General features: G+C 49.3%; 1 protein-coding gene across 2 annotated transcripts in view; it reads left to right on the top strand.

The window, feature by feature from the left end:
• The window catches only part of TTC28 (tetratricopeptide repeat domain 28), a 106161-nt gene extending 97496 nt beyond the window's left edge, over positions 1–8665 (top strand). For both annotated transcript variants that reach the window (XM_063172756.1, XM_063172757.1), the window contains 5 exons: positions 913–1144; positions 1559–1635; positions 4430–4559; positions 5092–5199; positions 5677–8665. In XM_063172756.1, the coding sequence (XP_063028826.1) occupies positions 913–1144; positions 1559–1635; positions 4430–4559; positions 5092–5199; positions 5677–7304 (2175 nt within the window). In that variant the 3' untranslated portion in view covers positions 7305–8665. The remainder of the gene's footprint in view (positions 1–912; positions 1145–1558; positions 1636–4429; positions 4560–5091; positions 5200–5676) is intronic.
• Positions 8666–13827: the final 5162 nt, after the last annotated feature.

Consider the following 13827-nt stretch of genomic DNA (forward strand, 5'->3'; position numbering starts at 1 on the left):
TGCAGCCACTCCCACTTGAAAAAATATATATATACACCTTCATCCCCCCTCCCCTGCCATGCTGTATCCTCTTGCAAAACTCTGGGTCAGTGTGGAAAGGCTTGGACACCTAAGGAAGTGTTCAGTGCAAAAAGAAGCAAAGTAAGCAAAATCTTAGATTGTATTGTGACAGAATCCTCCCCAGACCCATCTGGTTTGCATTAGCTGTTGAATTGGGTTTCTGCTTAAGGGGTAAGCATTGGGATTAATTGTTTATACAGGGAAATAGCTCTGAACATGGCAGTCATGGAAACACAGAGCACAGTCACTGCAGTCTCAGTGTGTTTGGAAGATAAGAGGCCCTTCTGTCCCCATCTGTGCCACCAGTCTGTCCTGGGGAACAGTGGGACTGGAGCCAACTGCCAGGTGGCTGCAGTGATCACTCATGACTTCTATCACTTTTCTTCCCAATGCATCATCTGTGGTCTCACAGGAGTGTGAAGTGTCCACAGAATGATGGAAACCTGTGAATATTGCTGATCTTCCCAGTTGCTGGGGTTTGTGGACACTCATCTCTCTTTCCTGTTTGCTGTGTGGCTGCAGGCTCTTTGTCTGGTAATAAGCAGCCTGGAACCCCAAGGTGAATCATCTTTAGGGAGAAATGCAGCTGCCAGGCTTACAGGAAACCATCCCAAACAAACTGCTACTTCATTTCTTGTGGCATTATTGTTCCCAGCATCCCAGAAAACATTGACACTCATCACTGTGATGTTGCAGCTGTGAAAGCTCAGTTCCTGGAGCTTTTCTTTCCAAGGCACTAATGTCCTCTTGTGTGAGACAGGCCAGGATCAATCTTGGGTTTGCTGCTGTTGCAGTGGAAAGAAGCAGTCAGTAGCAGCATCTTGTACAATAAGGTGTTTTATTTCCCCACAGGTGGAGAAATCATTGCAGCGGATCCAGAACGGGCAGCACAACTCCATGTACACCTCCCAGCAGAGTGTGGAGAATAAAGTTGGTGGCATTCCAGGCTGGCAGGCACTCCTCACAGCAGTGGGATTTCGGCTGGACCCTCCAGCCAGCGGCCTCCCAGCAGCAGTGTTCTTCCCAACCTCAGACCCTGGGGACAGGCTGCAGCAGTGCAGCACCACCATCCAGTCCCTGCTAGGTGAGAGGAGCAGCTGTGGGCCCTGGCCAGGCAGGCATCAGCCTTTCACACCTTTCTGTGGTGTCAGCATGTGAAAAAGGGATTTTTTTTTTTTTTACATCAGTGAAATCAATGTATTGGGCTGGGAAGCAGTTCTAAAAGTAAATGTTAACTGAAAATTTTGCCACAGATGAGAATCGTTGGCTGCTGGGTTGAGTAAGTGTGATGTGACTGTTCCTCTCTCTCAGCTCTCAGACAGGAAATCTGTCATTAGATGCAAGCCCTTTGCTTTCTGGAAATTGCTGCTGCTTCCAGAGCTGTCCAGTGATGTGGGGGAGAGGTTTTAGCAATTAGCCAAGTGTGTGTTCTGTTGAGGCTTGTTGCATTTCTTGCAGTCAAGAAACAGATACAGATGTTTCTGCTGATGTTTTTCAGGTTTGCCTAACCCTGCACTTCAGGCACTTTGTAAACTTATCACAGCTTCAGAAACAGGAGAGCAGCTTATCAACAGGGTGAGTTGGGAGGTTTTCCTCCAGTACCAGGTTCCAAATGGCTCTTCCCAGGTCAGTAAATTCAGAAATATGCAGAAAGGTTGATGCCCTGGTGTATCAACCCAGAGCTTGCTAGGAGACTTGAGGGTTGAAATTCTAAACTGGCCTGTGTGTGTGAATGAAAGTGTGTCCAGAAGGAAAATATGCAGGTGGGTTACTGGGCTGCAAGGCCCTGGGACTCCCTGTTCAGTGACAAGTGAAGGCATGATCCCTCCAGCAGTGTCACCCCTAGCTGCTGTTTGGCCATCCTGCCTGGGCCCACGTTGGCTGCTCATTGCCCACTCAATTTACTGAAGTCCCAAGGTTTGGTTGACTTTGGACAATGCAAGGTCTGTCAGAAAACCCCCTGAGCCTGTGCTGCTCCTATGTGTGCTCACAGCTCCAGGGAAGGGATTTCTGGTCTTTAGGAGAAGGGCAGTGCTACCTGTGGTGATGGGACTTCCCCCTGCTCCCCTCAGCCTCCTTCACACTCTCCCCTCTCCTGTCTCTGGAGCATGCCTAGCCTGACCTGACCTTTCTCTGTGCCACCATGGCTGCTTCCCATTCCATGGTTCTGACTGTCCTGAGTGCTCCTCTAGTGAGGTTTCTCTTCATCATTTGCCTGCTGTAGTACATGGGCACACTCACACAGGGAATGGGCCTATATCTCACTGTCTTTCCCTTTTCCCCATGCAGAAACATTCCAGGCAATGCTATGATGGGGAGCTGGGATTGGTTCTGTGTGGTGTCAGGCTGCCCTTGCTTTGGTAACATGAAGTGTGCAGAGAAGAGCCCCAGTGTTACCTACTGAGCAGCTCTGGCAGCCCACTAGGATGAGTCTGCTCCAAGGAAAGGGTTCCTGATAGGATCCTGTTAGGATCTGCAGCAGTCTGAGATGTTTCCAATGTCCTTGGTGGTGTTTTGTCTCTTGCCTTGGCTCTCCTCAGTGCCTGAGATGTGTGGTTAACTTCAGGGTTATTTCCCTCATGGCCACCCAAGGGAGGCCAGGTCCAAGGGGTGTGAAGAGGACAGGACAACATTCCCATGGCTCAAAATGCCTTAGAGTGCTAATGAGGTGTCTTCATGATTGCTGCCCCGCCTCAGATAATTCAATTACCCAAGGTAATTACCAAACAAAAGACACACTCACCCTTTCCTTGCTGCCTTACAGAGTAAATACTGGCAGGGATATTGCAAGTTTTCTTCCATAGCCCAGACCCCTGGCAGAGAACTCCCTTTTGCACAAGTCTATCCTGTTATATGTTGGTTTTCAGCAGCTCTCTCCTCCATTATGGTTATTGCTATTTTCCTCTCCTGCCTCTTGGCAGTTCATGGTGAGCAGCTGGGGCTCTGCAGTCCCAGAGGAAAGCAGACTTTGTTCCAGACAGAAGCAGGAGGTCAGAAATGTCGGTCCCTGGGTGCTGCTGGTTGGTTTTCCTGAGTGGGTGATCAGCATCACAGGGGAGTGAGTGCTCTTGGCATTAGTGAAGCAGCCTGAGCAGCTGCACTGGATAGAAAATGCTTATTTTGAGTGCAAAAGAGAAGGCAGGAGCCACAAAAGAGAGAACTTCAGACTACTGCATGTGCAAGGAAAAGTCAGTGATTTTGCCTGCACTGAGCGCCAGTTCTGTGTCCCAGAGGAAACAAGAGAAGGGCTGGTTTATGTTCAGCCTCCTGCCAGAGTGTGGGCTGGCCTGAGTGTCTGCCTGCTGAGTGTCTGAGCTGTCATGAGCTGGGCACTCCCAGATTCCACTGCCTGTTCCCATGCTGTTGGATTCCCAGCTCAGGCCATTCCCATTGCTCCTTTCTTTCTCTGGACAGAGCATTTTGCACTCAGGGTGCTGGCCTGGCCATGGATGTGTCCCTGCAGGGTTCCTCAGCACAGGCACTTTGTAGCACAGAGTAACCCATGTTCTTTTCTCCTCTTTTCCTTTCTTGTTGCCTGCTGCCCGAAGGCTGTTAGAAATGTGGTGGGAATGGTGAGTATGATGTGCAGGGGGGGACACTGAGGTGCAGGGTGCAGTGCTGGGGTCACTGCACACCCTGCCCTGTGCTGCACCCTGTCTGCACCCACTCTCAGGCCTGGGATTTGCTCCACACAGCTACTGTGGAAAAAGGCCTGTGTAAGCTTTTGTGGGTTCTGAGAGATGGGTGGTCCTGAGGTTAGCTGCTCCCTGATTAATGGCTTTCCATCCTTGCTGTCCTGGCTGTGTTGGTGAATTACACAGGATCCTGGCATCTTAATTTGTGTCAGATCTTCATAAACACATTTACTCTGTAGCTTGCTACTCCTGTCCCTTGGGCACAGTTGAGAAACTTCTTTCCTGGAGGCCATGGAGATGTTAGGAAAGTCTTCCATGGCTTCATAGGACTTGTTCTGCCCAGTTAATGAGTTTCTTAGGATTTGCATAAGGAGTATGGCTCAGTCGTGGAATGGGCTTTAGTAAATTTCTGTGAGCAGCCCCAGAGTATCTCTTTCCTTTTCTTTCCCTTCACAGATGTTCCTGCTGTGCTTCCTTCTTGCTCAGTTTCCACTGGCCACCCCCCAGCCCTCACCCCTGGTCTGTCCCTGCCTTTGCTGCTGTTCCAGGCTGTCTGATGTTGCTGTCCCTGAACTGTCCTTCTTCCCAGACCTTCCCATCTCACTGCTCTGTTCAGGAGCTGAACTGGGTGTCCAGGGAAAGGGTGTGCAGAGGGCATTGCTTTATCAGTGGCTGTAGGAGAAGCAGTGATGTGACTTGTCAGGAATGGCTAATGTCTGTATTGCTGTCTTCAGCTGCATCAAGTCCTGGTTCAACTTCAAGCAGGAGAAAAGGAGCAAGATTTCCCCTCTGCACCAATCCAGGTCTCCATCAGTGTCCAGCTCTGGAGGCTGCCTGGCTGTCATGAGTTTCTGGCAGCTCTAGGTAGGAAAACACTTTGTTCTGTTGTCTCTCTAAACCCATTGCAGGTGTCTCATGTGGGGGTTTGAAACACTGATAAGACTCACAGCTTCACATTTGTCTGCCCCCTGCAGCCCAGCCTGCATTTGCCAAATTCCAAAGTCTGTGCTATTCAGCTCTATTTCTGTGAGAAACCCTGGAATTAATAATAAATTGTTTGGCATGTAGGACATTGCCCCCTGAGATGTGTTTGGTATATAATTTCCTGACAACTCCAAGTAATTTGCAGCTACAGAAGTGTTGACAGGAGTGATTTGTTAATGAGTGTGTGTGATTCCAGTCCAGCACCATAAAGCTCCCAACACCTGGAGAAGGTGTGCTAAACAATAAAAAATAACAAACAACAAACTGCACATGAGAGGTGAAGTCATCCTTCTGAGGGTGCTGCAGGCTGTCATACCTCTCTGTTCTGTCTGTGTTATAAATGACATTACTTTTATTTGAGACAGAGAGTCTTTCTGTGAGCTGTAATTTTCTGTTCCGTGTCCCACTACAGGTTTTGACCTCTGTGAAGTTGGCCAAGAGGAGGTCATTCTGAAAACTGGGAAACAAGCTACCAGGAGGACCATGCACTTTGCTCTACAATCCTTGCTGGCACTTTTTGGTAAAGCTGCTCAGTGTGTTTTTGCTCTTGTGCTCAAATCTGATGATTTGATCAGAATGGCTTCTGCTGAAATCTCCCACTTGCATCATTGCAGAGGTCACACACATGTCACACAGACCAGATTTGATACACAGACTGGAGTAAATGTTATTTTTGTATGGGAAAGACTTGTCTGAGTAGAAACTGGAGATAGAGTCCAGCAACTGCAGGACAAATAATCCATTCTTTGTGTTGAGAAATAAAATGATAATGAACTGACAGCTTCCATCTAGAATACTTGGACAAAGCTTCTTGCCTGGGCTGTGCACTTCTTTTTCCTTACCTAAGTATTAGTTGGTTGTTCTGAGGTAGCACAGAGCCTGAGGGCATGTTTTGTAGCATTTTCTCTTAATTCTGCTGGAATGCTACCTGGTTTTATTTGATTTTCTGGAGTATCTAGGGGCATGTTTGTACATACTGTTGTCTTTTCTTTTTCAGATTCTACAGAGCTGCCCAAGCGCCTTAGCCTGGACAGTTCCTCATCACTGGAGTCATTGGCTTCTGCTCAGTCTGCTTCCAACCCTGTACCCCAGTATCAAAACCCTCCATTCTCTCCCACCTGTCCAGACAGCCTTGCCTCAGATGCCATTTCTGTGTACAGCCTGAGCTCCATTGCTTCTTCCATGAGCTTTGTTTCCAAGCCAGAGAATGTGCTGGATGGGGCAGGACACAGAGGGAGGCAGGATTATGAGAGGCCCAAGAATATCTATCCACACAGGTCTGCAGCCCAGAGCCAGCTGTCACCACAAGCCTCTGCAGCCAGCAAAGATGAGGAAGAGTATGAAGGTTTCTCTATCATCAGCAATGAGCCTTTGGCCAGTTACCAAGAAAACGTAAAACCAAGATTTTCCCCTGATCACAAACAGCCCAAAACTAGTCAGAATGGAGGCATTAAAGCATCCATCAACTCCAAAGGGAGCATAAGTACTCCAAATTCTCCTGTCAAAATGACTCTCATCCCCAGCCCAAATTCACCTTTCCAAAAAGTTGGGAAACTTGCAAGCTCTGATACTGGGGAATCTGACCAGTCTAGCACTGAGACTGACAGCACCGTCAAATCCCAGGAGGACAGCAATCCAAAGCTTGATCCACAAGAGTTGGCCCAAAAAATTCTGGAGGAAACTCAGAGTCACCTCATTGCTGTTGAACGCCTTCAGAGGAGCAGCAGCAGCCAGATCAGCAAGAGCAGCAGCTCTGAGGATGGAGCTCCCAGCCCCGGTGGCGTGTCCGCCTTCCGCTCCTCGGAGACCAGCGCCTTCAGCCGCCCGCTCAGCTCCAGCCACAGGAACCAGGCTTCTTCACCTCTTGCCATCAAACCAAAGCCTCCAACGAGGAGTTCATCCCTTCAGAAGGTGAGCTCTGGCTACAACAGCCCCACCACGTCGGAGATGTCAAACAGAGAAGGCACAGGTCAGTACAGTGGGCAGCCGTCTCCGGGTTGTGACTCACATGGGTCCTTGAGTGAGCAGCCTCCCTTTAAACTCAAGTACCCCAGCTCTCCTTACAGTGCTCACATTTCTAAATCACCCAGAAATATCTCTCCAAGCTCAGGGCATCAGTCTCCTGGTGGCAGCACTCCGTCTCCTGCTCTTTCCTATTCCTCAGCTGGTTCTGCTCGCTCCAGCCCAGCTGATGCCCCAGACATTGACAAATTAAAATTGGCTGCCATCGATGAAAAAGTGCAAGCAATTCACAACTTAAAGATGTTCTGGCAAAGCACTCCCCACCACTCCACTGGTCCAATAAAGATTCTCCGAGGAGCTCCCGGAACAATGACTTCTAAGAAAGATGTCCTCAGCTTGCTCAATTTATCACCACGGCACAGCAAAGAAGAAAGTGCAGAGAAGCTGGAACTGAAGGACCTGTCTATTGGGCAACACCTTGCTGCTTCACCACAGAAGATCCCTCCAAATGGACACAGATGCCCTGAAACCACAAATTCCATGACATCAGCTCATTCCTCACCTGGCAACACTCTGGGAGCTGTGCGTCCCCTGAGGCTGCCAGCTGGGAACGGGTATAAATTTTTGTCACCAGGAAGATTTTTCCCTTCCTCCAAATGTTGAAATGTCCTGAGTACCAGCTGATGACTTACAGTCTTGTTGAAGTATTTGCTTCTGCCCACTTGCCTTTACCAAAACAGAACCAGTAGCTGAGCAGCCGTGGCCGTGCCCTCAGCTGGCAGTGCCCAGGGATGGAACAGGCTGGCCTGCTGTCACTGTGGGGGCACACGGCCTCACACACATGGGGGTTTTGTTTCCCTTATCAAGACCTTGGCCAGACTCACCTGATAACAGGTTCTCTGTAGTATTCAGTATTTGCAGCAGCAGGTGCAAAGCATCTGCTTGTCTGTTCATTAAACCCTGGCTTTTAAGCCACCTCCTTGTATTTCTTAACCAGAAGTTTTACAGCTGGCTTTTTGTACAGAAATTACACATATCAGGGGTTGGAGAGGAAAGGGAGAGGAGGCAGAACATTCCTGTGTACCACAAAGAACATGGGTACAAGTCTCTGCCTGGAGAAAGATGAGCCATTTACTCAACTCCTTGCAAAGGCTGACAGAGGAGAAGACCACATGCCTCTAGATACCTCTGCCAGGTTGGCCAAACCAGAAACTGCTCTCAGTAAAACTCCATAGCAGCAGGATCTGGCAGTTCTGATGCATCATTTAGAGACTGGTGAAACAAAGACAAGAGGAGAGAGGTGCTCCATTCTAAAATCTGCATCTCAGGTAACTTTTGGAGGGAAAGCCCTCAGATGAGACTTTGCTGGTTGGTCTGCTCAAAGGAAATGTTTGGGGCTTAACAAACCAGGTGAGCCTGTGTGTGAGGTAATGAGTGTGTCAGAGAGACAAGTTCTGGTTTTATTGAGTGCTCTGGTCTCTCTGGCACACCACATTGTGAAAGTGAACTTTTTATCCTGGCAAGTTTTGGGCAGTACTTACATCTCTGCCTGCTCAGTGAGCACAGAAAAGAATAGCAGATGCTGCAGCTCAGAACATTATTTTGCAGTTAGACAGCAGGCAAGAATGTGACATCAGTGTGTGTGATTCAGACATCACCATGCCAAAAAAAATCCCTCCTTGACCCTGCTAAATCATTGCCAGGGCTCAGCACAGGCAGGTCTGGGAGCCTTTTCCCTGCTGTGGGGGCAGGTTTCCTTTGGAGCAGGTGTGGAAAGAAGTTTCATTTGGATCAGGTGTGCCAGTGTTGGTGCAGCTGGAGGCAGCAGGCGAGGCAGCAGGCGGAGGGGCTGGATGCAGAACCTGAGTGCCCTCTGACATGTGGAGGAAAAGGGACCAAGAGCACCCCCAGGGCGACACAAACAGTCAGCTTCCCTAGGCTAGGTGGGGTTTAGGAGCTGGGGCAGGCTGGAGATGGTTTCTAGGTGGCTGTGGGATGCAGTGCTGTGATCAGGATCCCAGTGATGGTTTGCATGCACTGAAGCCGTGGGGTGCAGCAGCACTGACCCCACCATGTGAGCTCAGATCCACACAAGGTATTCCCAGGCTGAGAAGTCAGAGCACTGTATCACCAAGGGTTTGGTGTCTGTTCTGCACTCCCAGAACTGGCTGAGTGACTGAAGGCTAATCACTTCACCTCTCCGTGCCTCGTCTTCCCTTTCTATCTAAATGGGGATAGTAAATACTTACCTAGCTACCTCACAGAGGTGTTGTGAGGCTGAATTCATTAGGCCCTGAGTTTTAGCTGGATCTGAAGTCAACTTCCAGTCTTGCAGCTGGATGGAGAGTGCAGGCAGCTCTGTGGACGTACCAGAGTACGTTGCTGATGCAGAGAATTGTACTTAGCATGGCTGGATGCTCTTGTTGTAAATGTGGATCTGATAATTTGTGATTTTCTAAGGGATCTTGGAGGAATAGCATGATAGCAGGGCAGAGAATTCAGTTCTGATATGGAAACATGAGAATGCTTAGGCTCAGCTTACTCACAGGCATAATCAGCTGCGTGCTGTGAGAATATTCTGGAGTCTGCTGGTTTCAGGAGAATTGTTTTCCTTTTCATTGTGGCAAGAAATGAACACAAGCACTAAAGGCAAAGGATACTGGGCTGGGTTGTTACAGCCAGCTAACAAGGGAGGAGAGATCACCAAAGTTTTCAGTGCAGAGAGAAGGAGTAGTTACCTACTCATACACAATGTAGCAGAACAGTTGAGTCAATCTGTTCAACTCTATGGTGCAAGTTATTTGTCTGTATATGACATCTTCCTGTGATGGATTGGTGCTAAACATCACCTTCGTGTCATTTGGCAGGAGAAATTAGAATAGTGGGCCAAAATGAGTCAGCACAGCATCTGCCCCTTGTGGAGACAGAGATGCTGTTGATCGTGCCACTTGCTGTGGTCACAGGACTGCTGAGAGACTTCATGTGACCTGCTCTGTTTCTAACCAGCATAAACTTTTTGAAACGACATCCCAGGAACACCCAGGATGGAAGTGGGCAGCTTTTTGTTTATAGCAACAGCAAATACTCCCTGTAGTGCTGCATAACACGCCAGAAATAAGCCTCTTTGTTGTAGTTTACTTCCATAACTAAAGGATCTTTTAACCTGTAGAAATTCTATGCTGCCATTTTGTTACAACCCATTTCTGTGCTCCAGCAGGTTTCATGCTGGCTTAAAGCTTTCAGACAGAGCTAAATCGGGGTGGGGGGTGTGGGGGAGTGGTTCTTCTGTTGTTGTTTTTAAGGAGGGGGGAGCATTAGAAGCAGGGAAGGGTTCAGATGTAGAGAAAGTTCAGTATTTGGGGAATTTGATGTTGTATAAATATGGAAGGTGAGTGTCACTAGAACAAGTCTTTTGGGAAATGGGTCTCCGTTGACTTGGCACAGGTCACTTCCATTGGCTTGCCAGGAGCCATGAAATGCATGCTTACTCGTGGCTGGGAGACACTGCACACCTTGTCCCTCACTCCTCCACCTCCTGAATGAGAAACAACCCCTTTGTGAGGAAAAAAAAAAAAAAGGAGTTTTATCAGGTTTGCCCAATTCGTGGAGAAATTCAGGAAATGAAAATCACATGTTCTCCATTTGCTGTTAGAATTCCTTCTGTGGGTTTAATGCATTTGTCGTTGTTGTATTTGTGCATGGTACCAGTGACAACACTGCGTAATACAGTGAGCAATAACAATTAGGTATTGACCACTTTCACATGAAACCTGCCACATGCAACGTTCCCCAAGGCCACAGAATGTTTTGGTTTTGCCCTGTATGTTTTACTGTGTGAGATTTCAGATTTTTTATTGACTGTCTTTAGCTCCAACTAAATGGGAACAGTAAACAACCCCTGTGATCAAAATCTAGTTTAATTTGATTTTGTTGGTTAGCCTGTACCTCTGGCCTGATATTGGTTTTCCTTCTGTATTATCATACCTTACTGAAACAAAAAAAGCATTGAGGGGGTGCTACCCCCATGCATATCACTCTAGGCCATAGTTTCTTTCATTAGGGCAAGCTCGTTCTGTGAACATCTCTTCCAAGTTGCAGAACAGATGCAGGGGCACAGAGGTGTCTGAGAATCTGTTAGGAAGCATTGCTAGTTTCAGCTGGATGGTGATGATGGGTTTGAGCAGTTTTGGGTTCTTTGCATTGCCATGCTGCCCAGCAGGGCTGCACTGTGTGTGGGCACTGCTCCCCTCAGCTGCAGAAGAGCAGTGACCCAGGGAGGAGGATGCTCAGCAGAGGCTTCCCAGCAGCAGCCCTTCAGCACTCGCTCTCCCTACGTGCAGTGTTAGCCATGTTTGGCCTCTATGGACTTTCTTTGTAAATTAAAACTCTGTTTCCAGACAGCATTAAACTTTTTATATTATGAAATTTACCATGTAAAAAGATTTTCATATTTTTATTGAAATTGCTAAGGCATTTGGCCTTTTCTTCTTTGTGATTTCAGTGTCTATTAAAGCATGAGTTCTCTCAGTGCCTCAGTCTCTTGATCTGGAAGGATTTGGGAAGGGTGATTGTTGGTTCTCTGCTCTCTGCCCACACCCAGCTCCCCTGTGTGACAGTGTCCTGTGGCAGAGTGGGGCTGAAACTCAGGGCAGCTCTCCTCAGCTCCCTCTGGAACTTCCCTCCCCTTTTTGTGCTGTGTTCCTGTGGAAACTCAGGGCAACTCTTCTCAGCTCTCTCTGGAACTTCCCTCCCCTTTTTGTGCTGTGTTCCTGTGGAAACTCAGGGCAGCTCTCAGCTCCCTCTGGAACTTCCCTCCCCTTTCTGTGCAGTGCAGTCTTCCCGTTGAAACTCAGGGCAGCTCTCAGCTCCCTCTGGAGCTTCCCTCCCCTTTTTGTGCAGTGTTCCTGTCACCAGTGCTCAGTGGAAATTGCTTTTCCTCCTCCTGGCAGGTGGTGGGAGCACCAATATTTACTTTTATCTCTTGTAGAAGAGGATTGGCAGGGCTGGGAGAAGCTGAGAGGGTTGTGAGAGAGCCCAGTGCTAAAGGGATGAGAGATTCTCCCCATACTGATGCCAGATGGAACTCGATGAGTCCAATCTTCCTGGTGCCCTTGTACTGCAGGGAAGTGTTGGAGACCCGTGAAACCGAACCCACAGTGCTGGTTCTGAGCCTGGGCTGGAGCCCTGCCATGAGCAGCAGCTCCTGGGGCAGCATTCCCTCCTCCAGAGGGGCTGTGCTGGAGTGGGCTCAAGTGGTTTGTGTGTGCCAGGCCTGGGCTCAGCAGGATGTGGCTGCCTGTGACACTGGTGTGTGGCAGGAGGCAGCTGTAAACAGAGGCTTTGGGCACTGAGCAAACACCACACAAATGTTGTCCATATGGGGAAGAAGCAGCAGCAGGGCCTGCACGCTGCCAGAGTTCTGAAAAACCAAATAAAGGAAAATCCTGAATGCTTGGGGAAACTGATTTACAGCCCTGATCTCTGCTGCTCCTCATGGCCAGAGCCAGGGCAGGCCTGAGTCACCACTCAAGGACTTCCATGGAAATAGATGCCCATACAGCCTTTCATGTGGGGAAGGAGTGTTTGACAACACTGATTTTTATCTGGATTTCTGTCCTTTGGAGTGTGCCTCACTGGTTCTGGCTCCTGGCAAGAGGAAATGTAGAATTTCTCCAGGGAAAGAGGAGCTGGGGGGCTGCAGAGAGGGCCATGGGGTCACCTCTGGGGAAAAGGATGCACCACTGGAACACAAGTGTGCACCTTGTGGTTGTTTCTTTCCAGCTTACCTGGTTTTACATTTGTGTGTGCATTTCAAACAGAGGGAAAACAAAAGCCTGCATGGCTGTGGAAAACATCTGGAGATAAAAATGAAAGGTAATGCTTAGGAACTAGAAAGAAAATCAATATATTTAGAATACATTAAATCAATATATTTAGAATACATTATTTTAAGTAAATTTTGTAGTTTTCCCTGGATTACAACTTTTGAGAACCTCAAAGTGGAAGTATATTTCTTGGCTGCTTTGTTCTTAGGGCAACATTTTGCCACAGGATTAACTTCCATCATTATGTAAACCAGGATAAAGCCAGATTCAACACAAAGAACAGGCCTTAGGTGGTCCCATCCCTCTGCCCCCCTGTGGTATTGGCATGTCCTCTGAACAGAGAGAAGCAAAGAATGATCAAAACAATTCTTATCTCATTTGCTGTTCCTGTGTTTGTGAACATGTGCAATGTGTTGGATTATTTACCTGAAGGAATTTGGTAATTGGATTCTGCTAAGGATTGTTTTGTGGTATTTACACCCCACTGCCAGGAGCCTCGGTAGAACTTGTCCCTGTCACACTGCCCTGCACTGGCCGGTATCACTGCCATTCCTGTCCTCCAGGCTCCTCACAGGCTCCTCCACTTGGGCTGATTTCTGCCTTCTTTATATGTTCCTGAGCTTTCAGACCTGCCGACTCATTTCATTTTGTATTTTTTAGCGCCAGCTGAAGGTGGAAAGCCCCAGCCCGGCTGAACCTTGTGCAGTTGTCAGGTCATTATTAATCCCTGTCCTTGCCGTGACTGCGATGGAGGCGAAAAGAAATGGTTTCACAAGAGGGCGGCATTGGCCGCGGAAACCGAAGCTGTTCGGATTTTCTGTGGTTCCATTTGTGTGGCAACACAGAGGCAGCCCAGAGTCAACCGCGATCCGCGGGTGAAGGATTTTGCTTGAAGCAGATTGGAAAAGTGTAAAAGGGGATTTGAGTGTGCCAGAGGCAGAGGAGGGGGCGGCGTCGCCAGAGCAGCGGAGCCGGTGTGACCGCGGAACCGGGCTCCCCGAAATTCACCGACACTGCAGCTCCTCACTTCCCACACGCCGCGGGTGACCCCATCCGGCAACGGCGGCGTGAGGGCGGAGCGGCCAACCGGGGTGTCCGGCACCGGCCCGCCCGGCAGTGCGCAGGGTCCGTCCCGCTGCCCTGCAGGGTCGCGCTCGGTACCGGGAACCGCCGGCACCGCGCCCCAGACCGGCCCCATCCCCAGTCCCGTTCCCGGTCCCGTTCCCGGTCCCGCTCTCTGGCCCCGCTCCCCGCCGGGCCCCTCACGCCCCGCAGCGGCGCCCGGCGATGACGTCACCCCGTCAGCAACGACGGGGGGGCGGAGGCGCACCGGAGCCGGCCCGGCTCGTTCTGATTGGCTG

The sequence above is a fragment of the Melospiza melodia genome, chromosome 20 (assembly GCF_035770615.1).
Source record: "Melospiza melodia melodia isolate bMelMel2 chromosome 20, bMelMel2.pri, whole genome shotgun sequence".
NCBI classification, from domain to species: Eukaryota; Metazoa; Chordata; class Aves; order Passeriformes; family Passerellidae; genus Melospiza; species Melospiza melodia.